Genomic DNA, 19,953 nt, shown 5'->3' with positions numbered 1-19,953 from the left:
TTCTGAGGTTCCTGGAGGCAGGATCACCATTTTCAGGTTAAGAGCCAGCAGTTGACTGCTTTGCTTTTCTGGTCTTCAAGTTGAACCCCAATATCCGTCTCTGAGTTTTTATTAATCACTATGTACTTCGCTACATAGTTATAATTTTCCTTGTTACTAGACTCAGAAAAGAAACTCACAAAAGAGGTGTAAAATATATAAGGTTGAGAGACATAAAAGGATAGTTTTGGGATGGTAATGCAAGATAGGATAAAAAGTAAATTAGGTACAATACATTGGACTCACCAAGATAGGATAGATAATGGAGTATTTTCTCTGAATTTGTCAAATGCTATGGACTAGACATTATTAATGTAATTATTCAATGTATATAATTGTATATAGTTATTGTATATAGTTTTTCAATGTTAGTTAAAACCTTCACTTTTTATTTAGACAAAAAAGGGAAAATGTTTTGTGATATTTTGTTTGTGTTCTGACAAATAAAGCTTGCTTGGAGTCAGAGGGCAGAGCAAGTCACTATTTAACCACAGAGGTCTAGAGGACTATAGAGAGGAGACAGGAGGTGATAAGGTGGGGCAGAGAGGGGATCAAGGCCTTTTTGGACAGAGGAACAGCAGAAGTAGGAAGCAACTGGCAGCTGCTCCTCTGCTTCTCTGATCTTTCAGATTTTTACTCTGATATCTGACTACTGGTTTTTATTGATAAGATTAATTACATATACACACCAGAAAGCTGAAAGAGAAAAAAAAATACAAGTAATAGATAAAAGAAAAACATCAGAATAATAGCTAACTTCTCAACAGAAACTTTGAAAGCCAGATGAGCCTGGAGAAATGCAGTCAAAAGTTCTAAAAAGTCCATGACATAAATTACTCTACCCGGCAAAACTATCTGCCATGGTTGAAGAAGAGACCAAAAATATTTATATTCAGGGGTTGGAGAGATTGCTCAGTGGTTAAGAACACTGATTGCTCTTCCCGAGGACCTGGGTTCAAGTCCCAGCATCTACATGGCAACTCACTACTGTCTGTTAACTCCAAGGTCTGACAACCTTACAGACATACATGCAGCCAAAATGCCAATGCAAATAAAATAAATAAATTATTTTTAAAAACTTACTATATGGTCTTGATTGGACAAGTCATACTTCAATGCAAATGACTTCACTCTTCCTACATATATTGTGTTGTAGAATTTGATAAGATCACCTCTTTCCTCTTTCACTGGTTCACTGGAACAGTTGGGTGTCTTTGTGGCATCTTCTATGTCTGTTAAGAAGAATTTATCATTGTGATAGGTATGCTATAATATTATATTAGTGACTTGGATTACATTCCTTATAACAAAATTAAAAAGAAATACAAATCCTTGTAAAAAGCAATTAATATTTTTAGAAAAAATCTATCTGCACACTTTACAAATCAAACTGGGAGTGTAGTGGCCCATGCCTGTAATCCCAGCAATTGGAATGCTGAAGTCAGAGAATCAAGAGTCCAAGCTAGCCTGGGATATACTATGAGACTTTGTTAATAAAAAATCCAATTAGAATGTAGAAAAATGCAATTGTGTGGTCTGAATGTGCATTCTTTTCTCTAATAGAAGTTCAGAAAACACATTTCACAAGAGTAGTTTTTGAGCTCAGTGTCTCTGCTGGCCTTTATTAAAGGGGAACCAGATCTGATTAGGTCTTAAACTACTCTTCAAATGTGTGGCAGTAAAAAAAGAAATCCTGAACTTCAGAGTACAAGAAGGCCTGTAGATGTTTATACTGGTGATCTGAAGAAGGTGGAAGGACTCTAAAAAGGCAAGGCATAAATTCACAGGTTAAGAAAAAGGCATATGCGGGCAGTGGTGGCGCACGCCTTTAATCCCAGCACTCGGGAGGCAGAGGCAGGCGGATCTCTGTGAGTTTGAGACCAGCCTGGTCTACAAGAGCTAGTTCCAGGATAGGCTCCAAAGCCACAGAGAAACCCTGTCTTGAAAAACCAAAAAATAAATAAATAAATAAATAAAAAGAAAAAGGCATATGGGCCAGAGATAAGGATTACCTATTCCATTGTCTTGAAATAGTCGCTTCATATATTTTAAGGCAAAACATTTTTCTGTTAAATAAGTCTTATTTTTGTGCTGCTTTATAGGATTTATAACAAAACAAAATACCATTCAAAAATTAAACTGGAGGGGCTGGAGAGATGGCTCAGTGGTTAAGAGCATTGCCTGCTCTTCCAAAGGTCCTGAGTTCAATTCCCAGCAACCACATGGTGGCTCACAACCATCTGTAATGAGGTCTGGTGCCCTCTTCTGGCCTGCAGGCATAGACACAGAACATTGTACACATAATAAATAAATATTAAAAAAAATTTAAAAAAAAAATTAAACTGGAAGACAAGACCTGAGTAACAAAATTGTTGTCATTAATTTTGACAAGAAATTGTCACATTTGCTTGCTTGAATTTTGTATATCTATAAAACAATTTGTAAGACCCTAGAATTTTGTATATCTATCAAACAATGTGCAAGTGGAAAAGAAGAAGGAAAACCATCCCACAGTTATGAGTAGACACACAGTTGTACATCCCAGGATGACATACAACATTTGAGGAAAGACCATAAGGGGAGCAGTACTATGTCTCATGGGGACTGTTTGGAGCACGTTAGGGAAATCTACGTCCAGTTTAAGGGACTTCTCAACGACTGCATCTGGTGCATCTGTACAGACTGCCATTAGTCTTTAGATAGAGAAGACAGACTGTAATGCCTGCTGCTTAAAGACAAAGAAGGCAGGGCCAGCGAGGCAGCTGCTGGACATAAGCAGCCATGTGGGTGCTCTGCAAGATCAGTTTGCACCACTCTTTTTTTCCTTTTTTGGTTTTCTGAGACAAGGTTTCTCTGTGTAGCTTTGGAGCCTCTCCTCAACTAGCTCTTGTAGACCAGGCTGGCCTTGAACTCACAAAGATCCGTCTGCCTCTGCCTCCCGAGTGCCGAGAATGAAGGCATGCACCACCACTGCCTGCCCAGTTTGCACTCTTGACCACTAAGTCATCATCTCTCTAGTCCCTGGGTATGCTTTTTCAAAAGTAATTTCTGGGGTACAGCTGTAGCTCAGTTGGTGGAGTGTTTGTCTAGCATATTCCAAGTCCTGGATTCAATCTCAGCATCCCATAAACTGCATGGTGCCACAATAATCCCAGTGCTCAGGAGATGGAAGAATTAGAATTGCAAGGTTATCCTCTGATCCACAAGAAGTGTGAGATCAGCCTGGGCTAGCACTCTTGTCTCAAAAAAACAAAAGCAAACAAAGTCCACAAAATAGGTAAGGAATCCAGGGGCTTTTGCTGCTCCTCCTGATTTATATTTTATGTATTTTGCACTACCTCAGGAATAATATGCTTAAGTAAAAAGAAGTAAATGTGGCCTACAAATCTTGAATAGTCAAATTCTGAAAGATTATTAAATGGTTTACACCTGAAATGTATCCCATAGGCTCACAGTTAAAACCTTGACTCCCAGCAGGTGGCACTATTTTGGGAGGCAGTGACAATTTTAGGAGATATGGCCTAGTTAAAGGAGGAAAGTCCTGGGAGGTGGGCCTTTAGTTATAGTCAGTCCCAAGGTCCTCCCATTTCCTATCTACTGTTACCCACTATGACGTTTGCCTCCTGACAACCCAGAAATAATGAAGTCAGTTGACCATGGAACAATTAGCTCTGAACCCATCTTGTCTTTTTTCCTTCCCTTTTTAAAAATGGTTTCTCTCAGGTATGTTGCTACCACAAAAACTTAGCACAACAGGACTGTTGACTGAGATCGTCAAAGTTTAAATCCTAGTACACTGTTTTTGTTAACCCTTCCTGCTGCTATGAGACAATATTCTGAAAGCACTTAAGGAGAAAGCCTGTAACACCATTTTAGGGAATCCCAACACCCTCTTCTGGCCTCCACAGGCACCTACAGTCAGTCAGTCAGTCTCTCTCTCTCTCTCTCTCTCTCTCTCTCTCTCTCTCTCCCCCTCTCTCTCTGACACACACACACAAATAAACAAATCTTTAAAAACAGTGAGAGAGCATTGCTCACTTCTCCTACATTATGAGTCCACATATGATACCTACTATATTGCAGTCCAAGATTTATTAGGTATAACATATTAAGTTGGATAGCTTACCTCCGTCTGTCATTTCACAATCACCACTGTATGCCACAACTTCTCTTGGAATACTTTTCAAGAGAACACTCCTATACACCTACAAGCCAGAGGGGGAAGGATCACTCAGTCACAAAGAGATACAATTTAAAATCTAAACAATAGCAAAATAAAGTCAGTTAAATAATTCTCAGATGGGTTGTTATCATCAGGAGTTAAAATTGGCCGGGCAGTGGTGGTGCATGCCTTTAATCCCAGCACTGGGGATCAAGGGAAGCCTGGAGCAAGTTTAAGGACAGCCAAGGCTACACAGAAAAACCCTGTCTTGAAATAACAAAACAAACAAACAAACAAGGAAGGAAGGAAGGAAAACAGATTATTACTAGTCAAGTGTGGTGATGCACACCTTTAATCCCAGCACTCAGGAAGCAAAGGCAGGTGGATCTTGGTGAATTTGAGTCCAACCTGGTCCATATAGTTAGTTCCTGGCCAGCTAGAGCTACATAATGACACTGTCTCAAAAACCAAAACAAAATAAAACCCAACAAACAAATAATGAAATATTATCATTATATATAATAAAAGATATATACGAATCTTTTGCTAGGTTTATAGTGAAAAATGTCTCCTCCTAAAATGAACAGCAGTTACCCCAGGATTTGTGAAAATATATGCATGATATGGATGAATCAGAGTCAGATTTCCTGGCTTCTATTTACACGGTCCTTTAACAAAAGTATTTCTTGCAATTACTGGCATTCACTAACCAGAATATCCAAACTATAGTAAAACTATCACGCAACTACTTCTTATGACTTGTCAGCAAGGAAATGGCACAAAAATTTATTTTTGGACAGTAGTAAAAATACTGTAACTCACGTGACTATTAGCTTGGGGCTGATTCCTATAACTTTTCATTATTTCTTGAAAAGTTCTTTCTTCTTTTGTTACCTAGGGGAAAAAAATTACAAATATCAATTGTTATTGAAAGAAAAAATGGCTCTAAACAAAAACTTCAATTACAGCTTGTTATTGAGAGCAGTCTTGCAGAAAGCCATTAACCCCAGTCCAATCCATGACTAAAAACCACATAAATTTATGATTTTTGCTATCTTTAAAGTTCAGGGTTTGTGGCCTGTGGGGACACAGTTAACAGTTTCATTAATCAAAAAGCACTAGAACTAGTATGATAGAACTATATTGAAAATGAATTTTTACAAAAAACAGCAGAAGAAAACACAGACCTGCTAAACCCCCTGCAGTTTCTGGCTTTATTACTTTTAAGTACTTTTTTAAAAGGAAATTAACCACCTACTATCGGACAGAAATGAGAGAACTGCGTAGTTATTGTGGAATTAGATTTGAAGGTTTTAAGACAGTTTGCAAGGGGTTCTAATACTCAGAAGTCACAGGAGGTCTAAGGAAAGGAAACAGATCAGTGACCCAAAGAGGAATCCATTCTGTTATCTGTTATCACAACATCAGCTTCCGTTAATCCTTCCCTAATTCACTCACTGTCCATTAGCACTGAACCCATTTTCTATAATGATGACTTAGAAGTGGAAAAGCCTCAATTCTGAAAGATTTCTGGAAAAACACAAATAATTTTAGTTAAAGGATTTATCAACACTCTGTACAGAGATTTTTTAAATTTTATATGTATGAGTGTTTTGTCTACGTGAATGTCTATGTTCCAAATGCACATCTGGGGACCAAGGAAGCCAGAAGAAGACATGAAATCCCCTAGAACTAGAGTTACAGGAGGTTGTAAACAGCCATGTGGGTGCTAAAAATTGAATCCAGGTTATTCTGAAGAGCAAGCAGTACTCATACCCACTGAGCCATTTTTCCAGCTCCTATATATCAATTTTATTTTATTTTTTAAATATTTATTTATATTATGTATACAATATTCTGTCTGTGTGTATGTCTGCAGGCCAGAAGAGGGCACTAGACCTCATTACAGATGGTTGTGAGCCACCATGTGGTTGCCGGGAATTGAACTCAGGACCTTTGGAAGAGCAGGCAGTGCTCTTAACCACTGAGCCATCTCTCCAGCCCTATATATCAATTTTAAAGAGGTATTAGACAGGAAGGTCACAAGAGTTTGAAATCATACCCATTGCCTCAAATGCTTAAAAATCCAGTCTTAAAATTATATACATTGGATAAAATTGCTAGTTTGGCCAATATATTGTCAAAATAAAAGTTATAAATAAATATTTCTCATATATGTCCAACTCTTAAGAAACAAGCAAGACCAGCCTGGTCTACCGAGCTAGTTCCAGGACAGGCTCCAAAGCCACAGAGAAACCCTGTCTCAAAAAACCAAAAAAAAAAAAAAAAAAAAGAAACAAGCAAGATACGTTATTTTGTGACCTAAAACATGGTGTAGCAACTAAAAGCAAAAACTATTTGCAAAGCCACATGATATAAATCAAAGAAAGGCAATATAGAACAGAGGCATCCTACACCAAATCATGAATGAAGAGGACCTGTGTTGTCACTTACTGGGTAATTTTAGCCAAATGACTTTCAGTTTTGGGCCTTACCCATCTAAATGTAATGCTCACTTTCCTTTTAAGACTTATATCAGAGATGTCACAGGCAGAGCGGGAAATGTGCTAGTCACAATTCCCAATTTCTTTAAACCAGTGTATTCTTTTTTAAAATCTTAGAATTTCATTTGTGATAATGATGATGTGTATGTGAACTCAGGAGCACATCTGACACATGTGTAAAGATCAGAGAGCAATGTTCAGAAGTCAGTTTTCCCTTTCTCCCCTTCCATTGTGGGTACCAGAAATCAAATTAAGGCTATCAGGCTTATGAGGCAAGCACCTTTACCCACTGTGTCATCTCACTGGTCCAAAGCAAACTGTAGTCTTATCAAGTGGAAAAACTGATTATTATTAAACTTACAAGACAGTCCAGACAATGTAGTAGCTTGATATTATTTATGGTAAGCAATATTGCTTGTAGCACAAAAGGAAAACTAAGGATCAAGTTCAACAACTTTTTATAGATGCTTCAAGTTAAGACAACTAGAGCAAAGACCTTTTCCTATCCTATACATACTTTCGCCATGATGTAAAAGGCACACAGAAGGAGCTGATCCAAATGCCGATCTTTCATTAAATCAGGGCAGTGAACTAAAGTGAATTCAAAACATGTCCAGATCTTCCTTCGTAATTCATTAGAAACATCAAGTTTTAAACATAAATCACGTAAGCGCACACTTGCCAAATGATAGACCTAAGATAGAAGAAAACACATAATTATAAAACAAATCATTTCTCAAGTTTTTATGTCTTACCATGAATACGGGCTTATAGGCCAAGGTTAAAAAACAGGCAGACTGTTAATTACCAAATCATCTAAATTTCCTGTTTTATAGCATTAGTTTGCTGCTGAATAGAGTATAGACAAAAGCAAAATTCTCAAAAAAGATCATGCCTATTACTCTAAATGCCACCATGTAAAGTAACAAAAAGTAAAGACATGGTTTACCTGCACCTTAACTATTATGACTTCAAACTTTTTCAAGTGTTCAGAGCCCCTGTGTGTTCTCTTTGGGTTGAAGTAAAATTGTTAGAAGGTTTAATATGCCAGGTAGTAAAGATCTGAACTTTCCTGAGCCTGAAAATGACTCAGGAAGCAAAACTACTAAAAACAAAACAAAACAAACAAACAAAAAACAAAAACAGGTCTCCTGGGGTTAGAGAGATGGCTCCATGGTTTAGTGTACCTGGTGCCTGAGGAGGCCACAAAAGAGTTTCAGAGACCCTGGGATTGTAGTTAGACTGTTGTGAGCCAGTACCTGGGTGGTGGGAATTGAACCTGGGTCTTCTGGTAGAGCAGCCAGTTCTCTTAACTACTGAGCCATTTCTCCATCCCCTAAATAAACATTTTTAAAATAAGGTAGAGAGTGATTGAGGAAGACATCCAACATTAACCTCTGGCTTCCATGCATATCCGCACATGCATATGCACATATACATATTCAAAAGAAAAAAACTTGTCAAAATTAAGAATTTTTATGCATCAAAGAATATAATCAAAGAAAAACAACCCCTGTGGAGGAAGAAAATACCTGAAAGTCACAAATCTGATAAAAAATATCCAGAAAGGACTTCTGTAATAATCATAAAAATCCAATGAAAGGTAGACAAAGGACCTGAACAGACATTTATGCAAAGATATATAGAATGACAATAAGTTACTTAATATTAGTAAGCAGAGAGATTCCAAAATCCAAGCCAGAGATGGCTCAGTGGTTAAGAGCACTGACTGCTCTTCCAAAGGACTGGAGTTCAAATCCCAGCAGACACGTGGCAGCTAATAACAACCAGGGCTATAACTCCATTAACAAAGGATCTGATCCCTTTTCTGGCCTCTGGGGGCACTGCACAAGTATAATACACAGATATACACACAGGCAAAACACCTATATACATAAAAACAATTTTTTTTTGTTTGTTTTTTTGTTTTTTCGAGACAGGGTTTTGGAGCCTGTCCTGGAACTAGCTCTTGTAGACCAGGCTGGTCTCGAACTCACAGAGATCCGCCTGCCTCTGCCTCCCGAGTGCTGGGATTACAGGCGTGCACCACCACAGCCCGGCACATAAAAACAATTTAAATGTAAAATGAACATCCAAATGATGATGAATTATTACTTAACAATCATGTATCTTATTTATAAAAAGAAAATGGTGAGTTCCACTGCTTCTCTTCTTTGAGGACTGATGTTTCTATCACTGACCATGCAGATCTTTGTGAAAACTGGAGGTTAAGTCCAGTGACACCACTGAGAAAGTAAAACAGCAAGAAGATGAACCAAGTTCTTTCACTACAATATCTAAAAAGAGACCTTTTCTTGTTCCTGTTCCAGGGCTTAAGGGGCGGTGTCTTAGTTTCCCCTTTCTTTTAAGCCTTTAACATGTTTCATTGCACTTTCAATAAAGTTGATGTATTTCTCACCACCAAAAAAAAAAAAAAAAAAAAAACACCAAAAACCTGTTCATAAAGAGACCACGTACATTGGTACTAAGACTGTAAAATGGTGTAGTCATTGCAGAAAACAGAATGGCAGTTGTCTAAACAAATAAAAATTGAGGGCTAGGTCATACAATAGTTCAAGTCACTAAAGTGCTTGCAGTACTAGCATGAGAATTTGGGTTCAGTTCCCAGACTAACTTAAAACAAAAATCAAAAAAAAAAAAGTTTGGTGGTAAGCATTTGTAATTCCAGTGTTAGGAGGTGGAGCCAGTGGGAATCCCTAAGACTTGCTTACCAGCCAGCCTAGCTTACCTGGGAATTCCAGATTAGTGAGAGGCTCTCAAAAAATAAATAAATAAATAAATAAATAAATAAATAAAAAATGTGAATGGCACACAGGCCAAGGTTGTCCTCTGACCCACAGCTCTTGATACTTTAAATACGGAATTACTATCCCACTTCTAGGAATAGACTTGAACTGAAAGCAGAGACTCAATGCCAATGTTTATAGAAGCACTACTCATACTACCAAAAAGCAGTAACAACCCAAACATCCACCAACAGATGAGTTGGTGGCAATATATACACAGAACTGTTGTTATTCATTCAGTTTAAAAACAGAAATTCCCACATATGCTATCACACAGATGAGTGCTGAAGGTGCACTCAGAAAAAGCCAATCAACAAAGACAAACCATTGTGTGACTTCACTAAATAGGACACCTTTCAAACAGGTAGTCAGATTCAGAGACAAAAAACAGAATGGTGAGTGCCCAAGAGCAGGAAGAAATGGTGTTTTCCTCTTTGATGAGTAAAGAGTTTCAGACAGGGAAGAAGAAAAGTTCTAGAGATGGACGGTGGCAAAGGTTGTATAATGTGAGTGTATCTAACACCAAACTCTATACCTAAAAATTAAAGCAACAAATTCTAGGCTATGCGTATGTATGTATCTCTCTCTCTCTCTCTCTCTCTCTCTCTCTCTCTGTGTGTGTGTGTGTGTGTGTGTATAAAAGGAGTTAAAAGGCCAACACTGCTCTGTATTCAATTTTTCTTAAGTAAAGTTAACTCTTCTCAGAGGCTATATGAACACATACCTTCCTATAAAATAGTGCTAAGGATCCAGTTCTCTTTGGTTTACTTATTCCAGTCAGATGAGCGTCTTGGACTTTAGTCAGATGGGTCTGTTTTGGAGAAGCACCAATTAATGACTGGGCAGTTAGTGATACAGGGCTCTCAGCTTTGGACTCCTGAGTTGTATTCATGGAGATTGGAACCAGTGTGATCTCTCCAGCATCATTGGCAACACCTGAATGCACAAGCAAGCGTTCTCAGTTTGAGATACAAGCTGAATGTTCCCAGAAGTAAGCTGTCACTTTATATATACATATGTATGTCTATGTATAAAAAGGTACAGGGATATGTTAGAAAAGAAGGCAGCTGTAACATAGTAACTACATGTTGGAAACAAAGATTGGTTTTTCTCTTTCTGAAACAAGATCATGTTTCATTTTGCTACTTTTATGCTTAATTTTACTTAAAGAAACAAATTTGAGTAGGAGGGTTGATGTCTTATGCCTCTAATCTCTATACTTGCAAGTCTAAGGCAGGAGGATTGCTGGGAACTTGAGGCTAGCCCAGGCTACAAGGTGAGTACAGAGGACCTGTCTCAAAAACAGACAGACAGACAACCAAAAAATCCTTGTCCTTTAGTTTATATGTGCCTGTGATGTTCCAATACAACAATGAAAACTTTTTTTTTTTTTTTTTTTTTTTTTTTTTTTTTTTGGTTTTTCGAGACAGGGTTTCTCTGTGGCTTTGGAGCCTGTCCTGGAACTAGCTCTCTAGACCAGGCTGGTCTCGAACTCACAGAGATCCGCCCACCTCTGCCTCCCGAGTGCTGGGATTAAAGGCGTGCGCCACCATCGCCCGGCAACAATGAAAACTTTTAAAACCATTAACTATTTATTTTGTTGTGGGGAGGAGTGTGAACATGTGCCATGATGTAGCAGTCACTCTCTCCTCCTACCAAGTGGGTTCTGGGGACTGAACTTGGGTTGTCAGGCTTGTAGGATAGATCCTTCAGTTGATGAGCCATCTTGTTGGTCCTACTTTAATATTTTAAAAATTAAATTTTAGGGGGCTGGAGAGATGGCTCAGTGGTTAAGCATTGCCTGCTCTTCCAAAGGTCCTGAGTTCAATTCCCAGCAACCACATGGTGGCTCTCAACCATCTGTAATGAGATCTGATGCCCTCATCTGGCCTTCAGGCATACACACAGACAGAATATTGTATACATAATAAATAAATATTTTTTAAAAATTTAAATTTTACTCTTCTGTGTACTTAAGGTGCCTTTAATTAAAAATAAAAATCTCCCCATGTACATTAATTTATAAAGCTCAGATAATAAAGTAAATTCTAACAAAAAGGGTTATAAATTTATAAAATGTGAAAATTTGAAAAATGGTATATAGATTCAAAACAAAACAAGAGGTGGAGGACTGAATACTTTTAGGCAGTAAGACTATTGTGTGTGCTACTGTGAAGGCAGACACATGTCATTACACATTATCAAAATGCACAGAATGTAAAATACCACGGGTGAATCTTATGTAAGTTCTGGGCTTTGGGTGGTGAAGCACCAATGAGGGCTCACTGATTCTGAGAACCATGCAGGCCTGATGTGATGTTGGTGCTTTCAAAGGCTGTAGGAGAGAGCAGGGATGATGACAGGAAATGCATGAGCAATCTCTCCTTCCTCTCAATTCTGCAGTGAATTTTAAACTGCCCTAAAATACAGGGTCAGTTAAAGGAAAACAAAAGAATTTTGGTTTAAGAATAAAATACTGGGGCTGAAGAGATGGCTCAATAAGAGCACTTGCTGCTCCCGCAGAGGACCCAACATACAGTTCCCAGCACTCACATGGTGGCTCACAACCACCTGTACTCAGGTTCCAGGAGCATCTGATATCCTCTTCTGGTCTCTGTGGGCATCAGGCATGCACATGGTGCATAGACAAGCATGCAGGCAAAATTCTTATGCACATAAAATAAAAATAAATCTATAAAAAAGTGTTAGATCATATGATACAATTTAATACATTTCTTTTCTTTTTTCTTTTTTTGGTTTTTTTGAGACAGGGTTTCTCTGTAGCTTTGGAACCTGTCCTGGAACTAGCTCTTGTAGACCAGGCTGGCCCCAAACTCACAGAGATCCGTCTGCCTCTGCCTCCTGGGGGCTGGGATTAAAGGCATGTGCCACCACCGCCCGACCTAATATATTTCTTAAATTTTTACCTAACTCAAAAGTATAAAGTAGAGATGAAGATGTTACCGTGCAAAGGAACTGTAACCTTCTGTCCTACTGTCCCTGTTACTGTGGTTGTGGCCATTGTCAGCAGAGCTTGGCCAGGGGAAATCGATAAGCTTTCAGCAGTCACACTTGAAGGAGCAATTTTCAGTTTTGTTCCTTCTGCCATAATCTTATCCACAAACATCTCCTTTGGTGGGTCATCTCCAAAAAGTCTCCTCTTAGCACTCCCTGCAGCCGGAGAGCTGTAGCGTTCATGGACAGAAATCGGAGACAGCGGTTGCATATCTAACAAAGAGGAGAAGAAAAGAGTTTAAAATCAGGTTTACTTATTCCTATGCTAAGCAGTTGAGATCTAGAAGTAAATAAAATGGTTTCCATCTTCATAGACAATCAAGTCTAGAGGAAGAGAGAGACTTAAGTCATTAGAGGGTTATGGCAGCTCATCTTTCTGGATTCCTGAAGCTATGTCCATACCAATAGAGCAACATATTAAGAATAAAGGAGAAGCAGAGAGGTAGAATGACATGACCACTAATTTAAGAACTAGCTTCTATCTCCCAATATTATCTACTAAATAGCACTGAAGAAAAAGGTAAGCACAAGCAAAGCTCAATTTGAGGTCATAGTTTTGTCATTCCCCACACTCCTAGCAGTTTACGGCAGTGCTATGGTTTCTGAGGAAATACAGAGCATCTTTAATAGGCCAATCAGAAAACATGAGCAAAAGTGATTCATGCAACTGCTGACTTTGCCTTAATTTGAGGGTCTTCTCTGGTCAAAACCAAAGTGAGGATTATTGATTGGTACGATGGATTAGTCAATTAAGTGCCCATCACGCAACCATAAGAACCTGGGGATCTGGTGCCCCAACACACACATAAAAGAGCCAGGAGTGGTCATACAGATTTGTAACCCTAACAAAGGGTGAAGGGGGAACAGGAATGGTCAGAGACAGGCAGACCCTGGGGCTTAATGGCCAACCTGCCTCAAGAGAAAAGGCGAAGACACGTGATGCTAACCTCTGTCACACACATAGTTAGGAAGGAGGCCTCTCCCAGTGCTATTCGTCTGCAGAGCTGCCTTCATCTTCCCCTTAGTGGGGATTAAGGTTCTCCAGATTGTTTCAGTACTGCATGTTCTTTTTTAAGAGAAAAGAAATATTTTATTCTAGAACAAAATGTGAGAGACCATTGTCTAGGAACACAGATTTAATTTATCCCAAATTCCATATTTCAATATGGTAGCAGTTTTATAGTTTCATATTAACATAACAAAGACAGTCATGAGACAAAAGTTTTTTCAGATACATTGGTAGAAACAGTTGGTTACAGCAACGTGTGGCAATCTCCACTGTAGATCTCTGTGCTTTCTGATGACATATTCTCTCTGTTTTTTTTGAGACAGAGTTTCTCTGTGTAGGCCTGGCTGCCTGGAATTCTCTCTGTAGACCAGGCCAGTCTTGAACTCAGAGATCTGTCTGCTTCTTCCTCCTGAGTGCTGGGATTAAAGGTGCACACCACGGTGCCATGCTCTCTGACAACATTCTTAACTTTCCAGTTAGTGAAATCTAGCAGTTAAAACATTTAAAAAGTTTCCCAGGATAGTCACATGGATGTTGGGTAATATGCAGAGGTGGGCAAAAAAAATGGTAATTAAGTTGTTTTGGCCACTATGCAGGCTAGCTTTGTGTCAGTTGATACAAGCTAAAGTCATTTGGGAAGACAGACCCTCACTGAGAAAATGCTCCTGCCAGAATGGCCCATGGGCAAGCCTACAGTACATTTTCTTGTGTGAAGGCCTACTTCACTGTGGCCATTAGGCCTGGAGGTCCTGGATACTATAACAAAATAGAGTGAGCTAGCCAGCACTCCTCCATTGCCTCTAAATTAGCTCCTGCCTCTAGGGTACTACCTCTAGGGTACTACCTCTAGGGTACTACCCTATTTGAATTCTTGCTCTGAGTTTTCGCAGTGATGACAGTAATATCGAACTATAAGCTGAAACACATCTTTTCTTCCCCAGGTTGCTTTTGATGATGGTGGTTTATCACAGCAATAGAAACATAACTAAGAGAGTCACTAATAACTATTCCTGTCCAATAATAAAAAAATGAATTTTGTTTTCCAAGAGTCTCTGTCCAATAATAAAAAAAATGAATTTTGTTTTCCAAGAGTCAGTATACTCTCAATATTTCCCGCATTGTTCAAAAGTTAAAGTCCAAAGTCTCCTTTGACTCAAGGAAAACTACTAGTTGTGAGCCTCTAAAAAAAAACCTGTAATACAATTTACATACGTCTGGGTTTTACTTTGCTTTTAGTGTTTGAGATAGAGTTTCACTATGTAGCCATGGCTGACCTGGAACTCACTATGTAGCACAGGCTGGCCTGGAACTCACTAGCAGACCAGACCAGACTGACCTTGAACTCACAGGGATCTACCTTCCACTGCCTCCTGAGTATTTAGAATACAGCACCACCACATCCAGCTCAAGCTCATATTTCTAAGATATATCCAATCCTATATTGCTGTCCACAATTTGTTTTATCACTTTCCTGAGTCGATTCACAAGTATAAGATGTGCTCTTTTTTTGGCTTTAACATAAGGCAAGCATTCTGCCACTGAACTATATACAGTACCTACTATATATAATGTTGAGGGCATCTCAGTTATCTATTTTATATTCAGTAGATAATTAGTCAATTTACTTTTAAAACATAAATAAGGGCTGGAGAGATGGCTCAGAGGTTAAGAGCACTGATTGCTCTTCCAGAGGTCCTGAGTTCAATTCCCAGCAACCACATGGTGGCTCACAGCCATCTGTAATGAGATCTGGTACCAACTTCTGGCCTGCAAGCATACAGACAGAACACTGTACAGATAATAAATAAATAAATCTTAAAAAAAATAAAGGCCTTACAAACTTAAAAAAAATAAAAAAAAACAGATAATAAAAATTACTCTCTGGCAATGATGTGGAGGCTCTGTGTATTAGTGAGGTTGGGGAAGCAGGAGTGGCTAAATGAAAATCTTTCATGGATACCGGACATTATAAAAGCAACTCTGCCTTCTTTTGTCCTCAGTAAACAAGTAGATTCTTATAGCTCTTATGACTCACAAGAGTCTGCAGAGCCCTGACATATCTTACCAAAGCACTTGCTTAGCATGGCTTGAAGCTCAGAGTTTGATCACCAGCACCCCAAAATAAAATAAAAACTTACAAAAAGAAACTTAGATGATGCTTGCTGCTTTCCTGTGTCATTTATAACACAGCATCTTTATTTTTGCCCTGGCAAACTGTCATGTTTTTAAATGTGTGGATAGGTCAGCTACTTATTTGTGTAATAATTAAATTGTGAGTCTACCATAGTTGTTTAAGTATTTGTAAAGTAGCAGTAGAACAGTGAAGGTTTTCTCAACTAATTCAAGAATTCAAGAATTTAAAGTACACAGTTGTAATTCTAGCACTCAGAAGGCTAAGAAAAGAGGAATATAAGTCTGAAGCCAGGCTGGGATACACAGAGAAGCTCTCTCAAAAACAAAACAAAAAAAATTCATTACATATTTCAAAAATCTGAGTATGTCATAAGAAAAACAAGACTGCACTACAATCTTCCCACCGCTAATGCACAAAAGGCATAATTTTAAAGGTATAGATAAGTCTCTTAGGGGATGTAGTACAGTAGGAGAGAATAGTTTTTTAAATTATATTTTAATCTATTTAGTTAGGAGAATGGCAGGCCATGGTATATAAGTAGAGGTTAGAGAACAACCTGAGGAAGTTGGTTCTCTCCCTCCAGCATGAGTCCTTGTGATATTTTGTTTATGATCTAACAAATAAAGCTTGCCTGAAGATCAGAGTGTAGAGCTAGCTACACTAGTAAGCCATAAAGGCCAGGCAATGGTGACACACACGATTAATCCTAGCACTTGGGAGACAAGAGGCAGACAGATCTCTGTTAGTTCAAGGCCACTCTGGGCTACACAAAATCGATCCAGTCTAAAAGAGAAACAGAGTTCACACAAAGGTGATCCCAGCAATTGGGATCACATGCCTTCAATCCCAGCACTAGGGAGGTGGAGACAAGAGTGATATGGCTGGGGAGAGAGGAATATAAGGCAGGAGAAGATGGGAGCTCAGTGCAGTCAGTCTGAGGCAGTGAGTCTGAGGATGCAGTCTAAGGACAGGATTGCCCATACCGTCTGAGGATGGTAACAGAAAGAACTCTAGTGGCTGGCCGCCCTGCTTCTCTGATCCTTCAGCTTTCATCCCCTAATATCTGTCTTCGAGTTTTTATTATTAAGACCAAATAGAATTCATGCTACAGGTCCTGGGGAATTACACGTGTTCAGGATTGGTGGCTAGTTTCAATACCCATTGAACAATCTTGCCAGTCCAGAAAATCTTTTTCTTTCTTCTCTCCTTTCTTCCCATCTCCTTCCCTCCCTCTTTCCCTCTAAGACAGGGTCTTTTTCTATATCCCTGACTATCCTGGAACTCACTATGTAGACTAAGTTGTCCTTAACTCAGAGACATCTGTCTGTCTCTGCCTCCACATGCTGGGATCAAAGGCCCAGCCCAGAAATACTTTTAATATGAAGAAAGTATATAACAGGCCACATAGAGGTACAGGTGAAAGCATTGAGTTTCTTATAAAATCTTAATGAAGAAATCAGATGTTTTACTATATTATGGAGTTTGAAAATTTTTTCTTTAAAAAAAAGTCTTTGTCTTTCTCCCCCAGTATTTCATCAGCATTATACCTACCCCTTCGATGGCTCCCACTATCAGTCCGAACTTCCTTCACTCTTGGGTGTATTATTGGAGACATTGGCATCATGGGGAGATGGCCCTGTACATTTCCTCCATTTCCTATTTCAAAGTTATTTGGGAATATAACCTACAGAAAACAAAAACACTTTATCTTACAAAGATGAACCCAGTAACAGAAACCTATGAAAAAAAGAACCCTTATCTTATTTCACTCCCCTTTTACTTCTTGACAAAATCTAACATTTGTCAAAAGCTCCAGCAGTTTCAATGTGATCCAGTAATTCCAAGCATAGATAAAATACCACTCACAGATATCCAAGGGAAATGAAAATATGCCCATAAGACCTCATGTATGAATGTTCATAGCAGCATCTTTTTTTTTCCAGTCCCGAGACAAGGTTTCTGTGTGTGTAGCCCTAGCTGTCCTGGAACTCACTCTGTGGACCAGGCTGGCCTTTAACTCACTGAGATCTGCCTGCCTCTACCTCTTGAGTGCTGGGATTAAAGGTGTGTCCTACCACTACCTGATCTTTTTTTTTTTTTATTTCTTTGAAAAAAATTTCATACAATAAATTTTGAATGGGCTGAAGAGATAGTTCAGCAGTTGAGAGCACTGACTGCTCTTCTAAAGGAACAGGGTTCAATTCCCAGCACCCACATGGCTGCTCACAACTATCTGTAGCTCCAGTTCCAGGGGACCCAATACCCATGGTAAAACCACCAATGCACATAAAATAAAAATAAATTTAAAAAAAAGAAAGCCGGGCGGTGGTGGCGCACGCCTTTAATCCCAGTACTTGGGAGGCAGAGGCAGGCGGATCTCTGTGAGTTCGAGACCAGCCTGGTCTACAAGAGCTAGTTCCAGGACAGGCTCCAAAACCACAGAGAAACCCTGTCTCGAAAAAAAAACAAAAAAAAAATTGATGGGGCAATGGTGGTGTATGCCATTCATCCCAGCACTTAGGAGGTAGACTGCAGACAGATCTCTGAGTTGAGGCCAGCCTGGTCTACAGAGTGAGTTTTTTTAATTAATTAATTAATTTATCTATTTTTTTGGTTTTTCGAGACAGGGTTTCTCTGTAGCTTTGGTGCCTGTCCTGGAACTAGCTCTTCTAGACCAGGCAGACCTCGAACTCCCAGAGATCCGCCTGCCTCTGCCTCCCGAGTGCTGAGATTAAAGGCGTGCGCCACCACTACCCGGCCTAACAGAGTGAATTTTAAAACAGCCAAGGCTACACAGAGAAATACCATTTTGAAAAATCAAACCAAACCAAACAAACAAAAAATGCTATTAACTTAGCCCTAACTTACTTCTTCACATGTAGGAACTTTGTTTGCAGAAGCATGGAGAGCTTCCCACAGTGCAGAATTATTACTCCAAGCCAAACTCTCCAAAATCTGTTCTTCAATATTGTTTAGGTGTTTTACCATATCTCTGGAAAGTCCCTCCTCTGAGCGGATCACCACCTCAATAACCTGGAAAGGAGAAAGTTGAAACAACAATGAGGTTAGATTAACAAGCAATCACTGGTCTAGACATACAAACACGAATGACTAACTTTACTGCCACATAGAACCACATAATTCTGTGAACTGCTAGTATCTGCATATATTATAAACTAAAACACAAGATGCTTTTAAGCCTTTTTTCCCTTTCTCTTTATTGTTCTCATACAATACATCCTGACTGTAGTTGCCCCCCCAACCTTCCCTCTACCCTCCAGATCCACTGACCCTTCATCTCCCTCCAGAAAAGAACAGGTCTTCCAGGATATCAACCTTTAAAATATTAACACATATGGGTGATGTGGGATTCCCCTCTGTATGCTATGAATGTTTTATTACCATTGCTTATTAAAGAAGCTGTTTAAGCCAATGACTTAGTAGAGTCAAGCCAGGTGGGAAATCCAAACAATGATATAGAGAGAAAGTGGGCAGAGTCAGGGAGATGCCATGTAGCTGCAGAAGGAGAAACACGCCAGCCGCCAGCCAGACCTTACTGGTAGACCACAACTTTGTGGTGATGCACAGATTAATAAAAATGGGTTAATTTAAGATGTAAGAGTTAGCTAGAAATATGAATAAGCTATTAGCCAAAAAGTATTTTAATTAATACAGTTTCTGTGTGATTATTTTGGGTCTGGGCAGCCGAGAAAGAAGAAGCAGCCTCTGCCTATATATAGGGCTGACACAACAGTTAAAATGTTTTTTACACAAGCAAGGAGACTGGAGTTCAGAACCCCAGAACTCAAATAAATGTTGGTGGATGTGGTAGCCTGCCTGTAACTCCACCTTGGAAGGCAGAGATGGGGGATCCCTAGAGCAGGCTGGCTAGCAAGACTAGCTATATTGGCAGATCTGGGTTTCATTAAGAGACCCTACCTCAAAAGAATATGGTAAGAGGATTGCGCAAAGTCTTGTGTTCTAACTCCAGAACCAAGCTAATCAATTAGTCAAAGAACAGAGTAAAATAAAATTACACACATTTCTTTCATGTCTTTTTGGTTTTGTTTTTTGAGACAGGATATCAGATAGTCCAGGTTGGCTGTAAACCTTATATGTAGCCAAGGATGAACTTCTGATCCTCCTGCCTCCATTTCCTCAGTGCTGGATTACAGGCACGCTCATAATCCTCATATCTTTCTTTTTAACAGATAAAAACAGATCCAATGGGCATAAACTGGCGAGTAGTATAAAAGTAGTATAAAAGGAATATAGTCGGGGCT

The 19,953-nt window shown here is 39.1% G+C and overlaps 1 protein-coding gene across 1 annotated transcript in view; it reads right to left on the bottom strand.

Annotated features, from left to right (window-relative positions):
- Positions 1-19,953, bottom strand: part of Rbl1 (RB transcriptional corepressor like 1) — a 60,897-nt gene that overhangs the window by 11,724 nt on the left and 29,220 nt on the right. Inside the window, exons 13-20 of the mRNA XM_041670413.1 lie at positions 18,539-18,703; positions 17,222-17,354; positions 12,477-12,740; positions 10,237-10,448; positions 7,223-7,399; positions 5,024-5,095; positions 4,166-4,244; positions 1,123-1,271 (exon numbers count right to left, since the gene is read on the bottom strand). Coding sequence (XP_041526347.1) covers positions 1,123-1,271; positions 4,166-4,244; positions 5,024-5,095; positions 7,223-7,399; positions 10,237-10,448; positions 12,477-12,740; positions 17,222-17,354; positions 18,539-18,703 — 1,251 coding nt within the window. The remainder of the gene's footprint in view (positions 1-1,122; positions 1,272-4,165; positions 4,245-5,023; positions 5,096-7,222; positions 7,400-10,236; positions 10,449-12,476; positions 12,741-17,221; positions 17,355-18,538; positions 18,704-19,953) is intronic.

This window comes from Microtus oregoni, unplaced genomic scaffold, assembly GCF_018167655.1.
Source record: "Microtus oregoni isolate MIOR12 unplaced genomic scaffold, Mior012 000020F_ref0000438, whole genome shotgun sequence".
NCBI classification, from domain to species: Eukaryota; Metazoa; Chordata; class Mammalia; order Rodentia; family Cricetidae; genus Microtus; species Microtus oregoni.
This window is presented reverse-complemented; position numbering and strand designations above follow the sequence as displayed.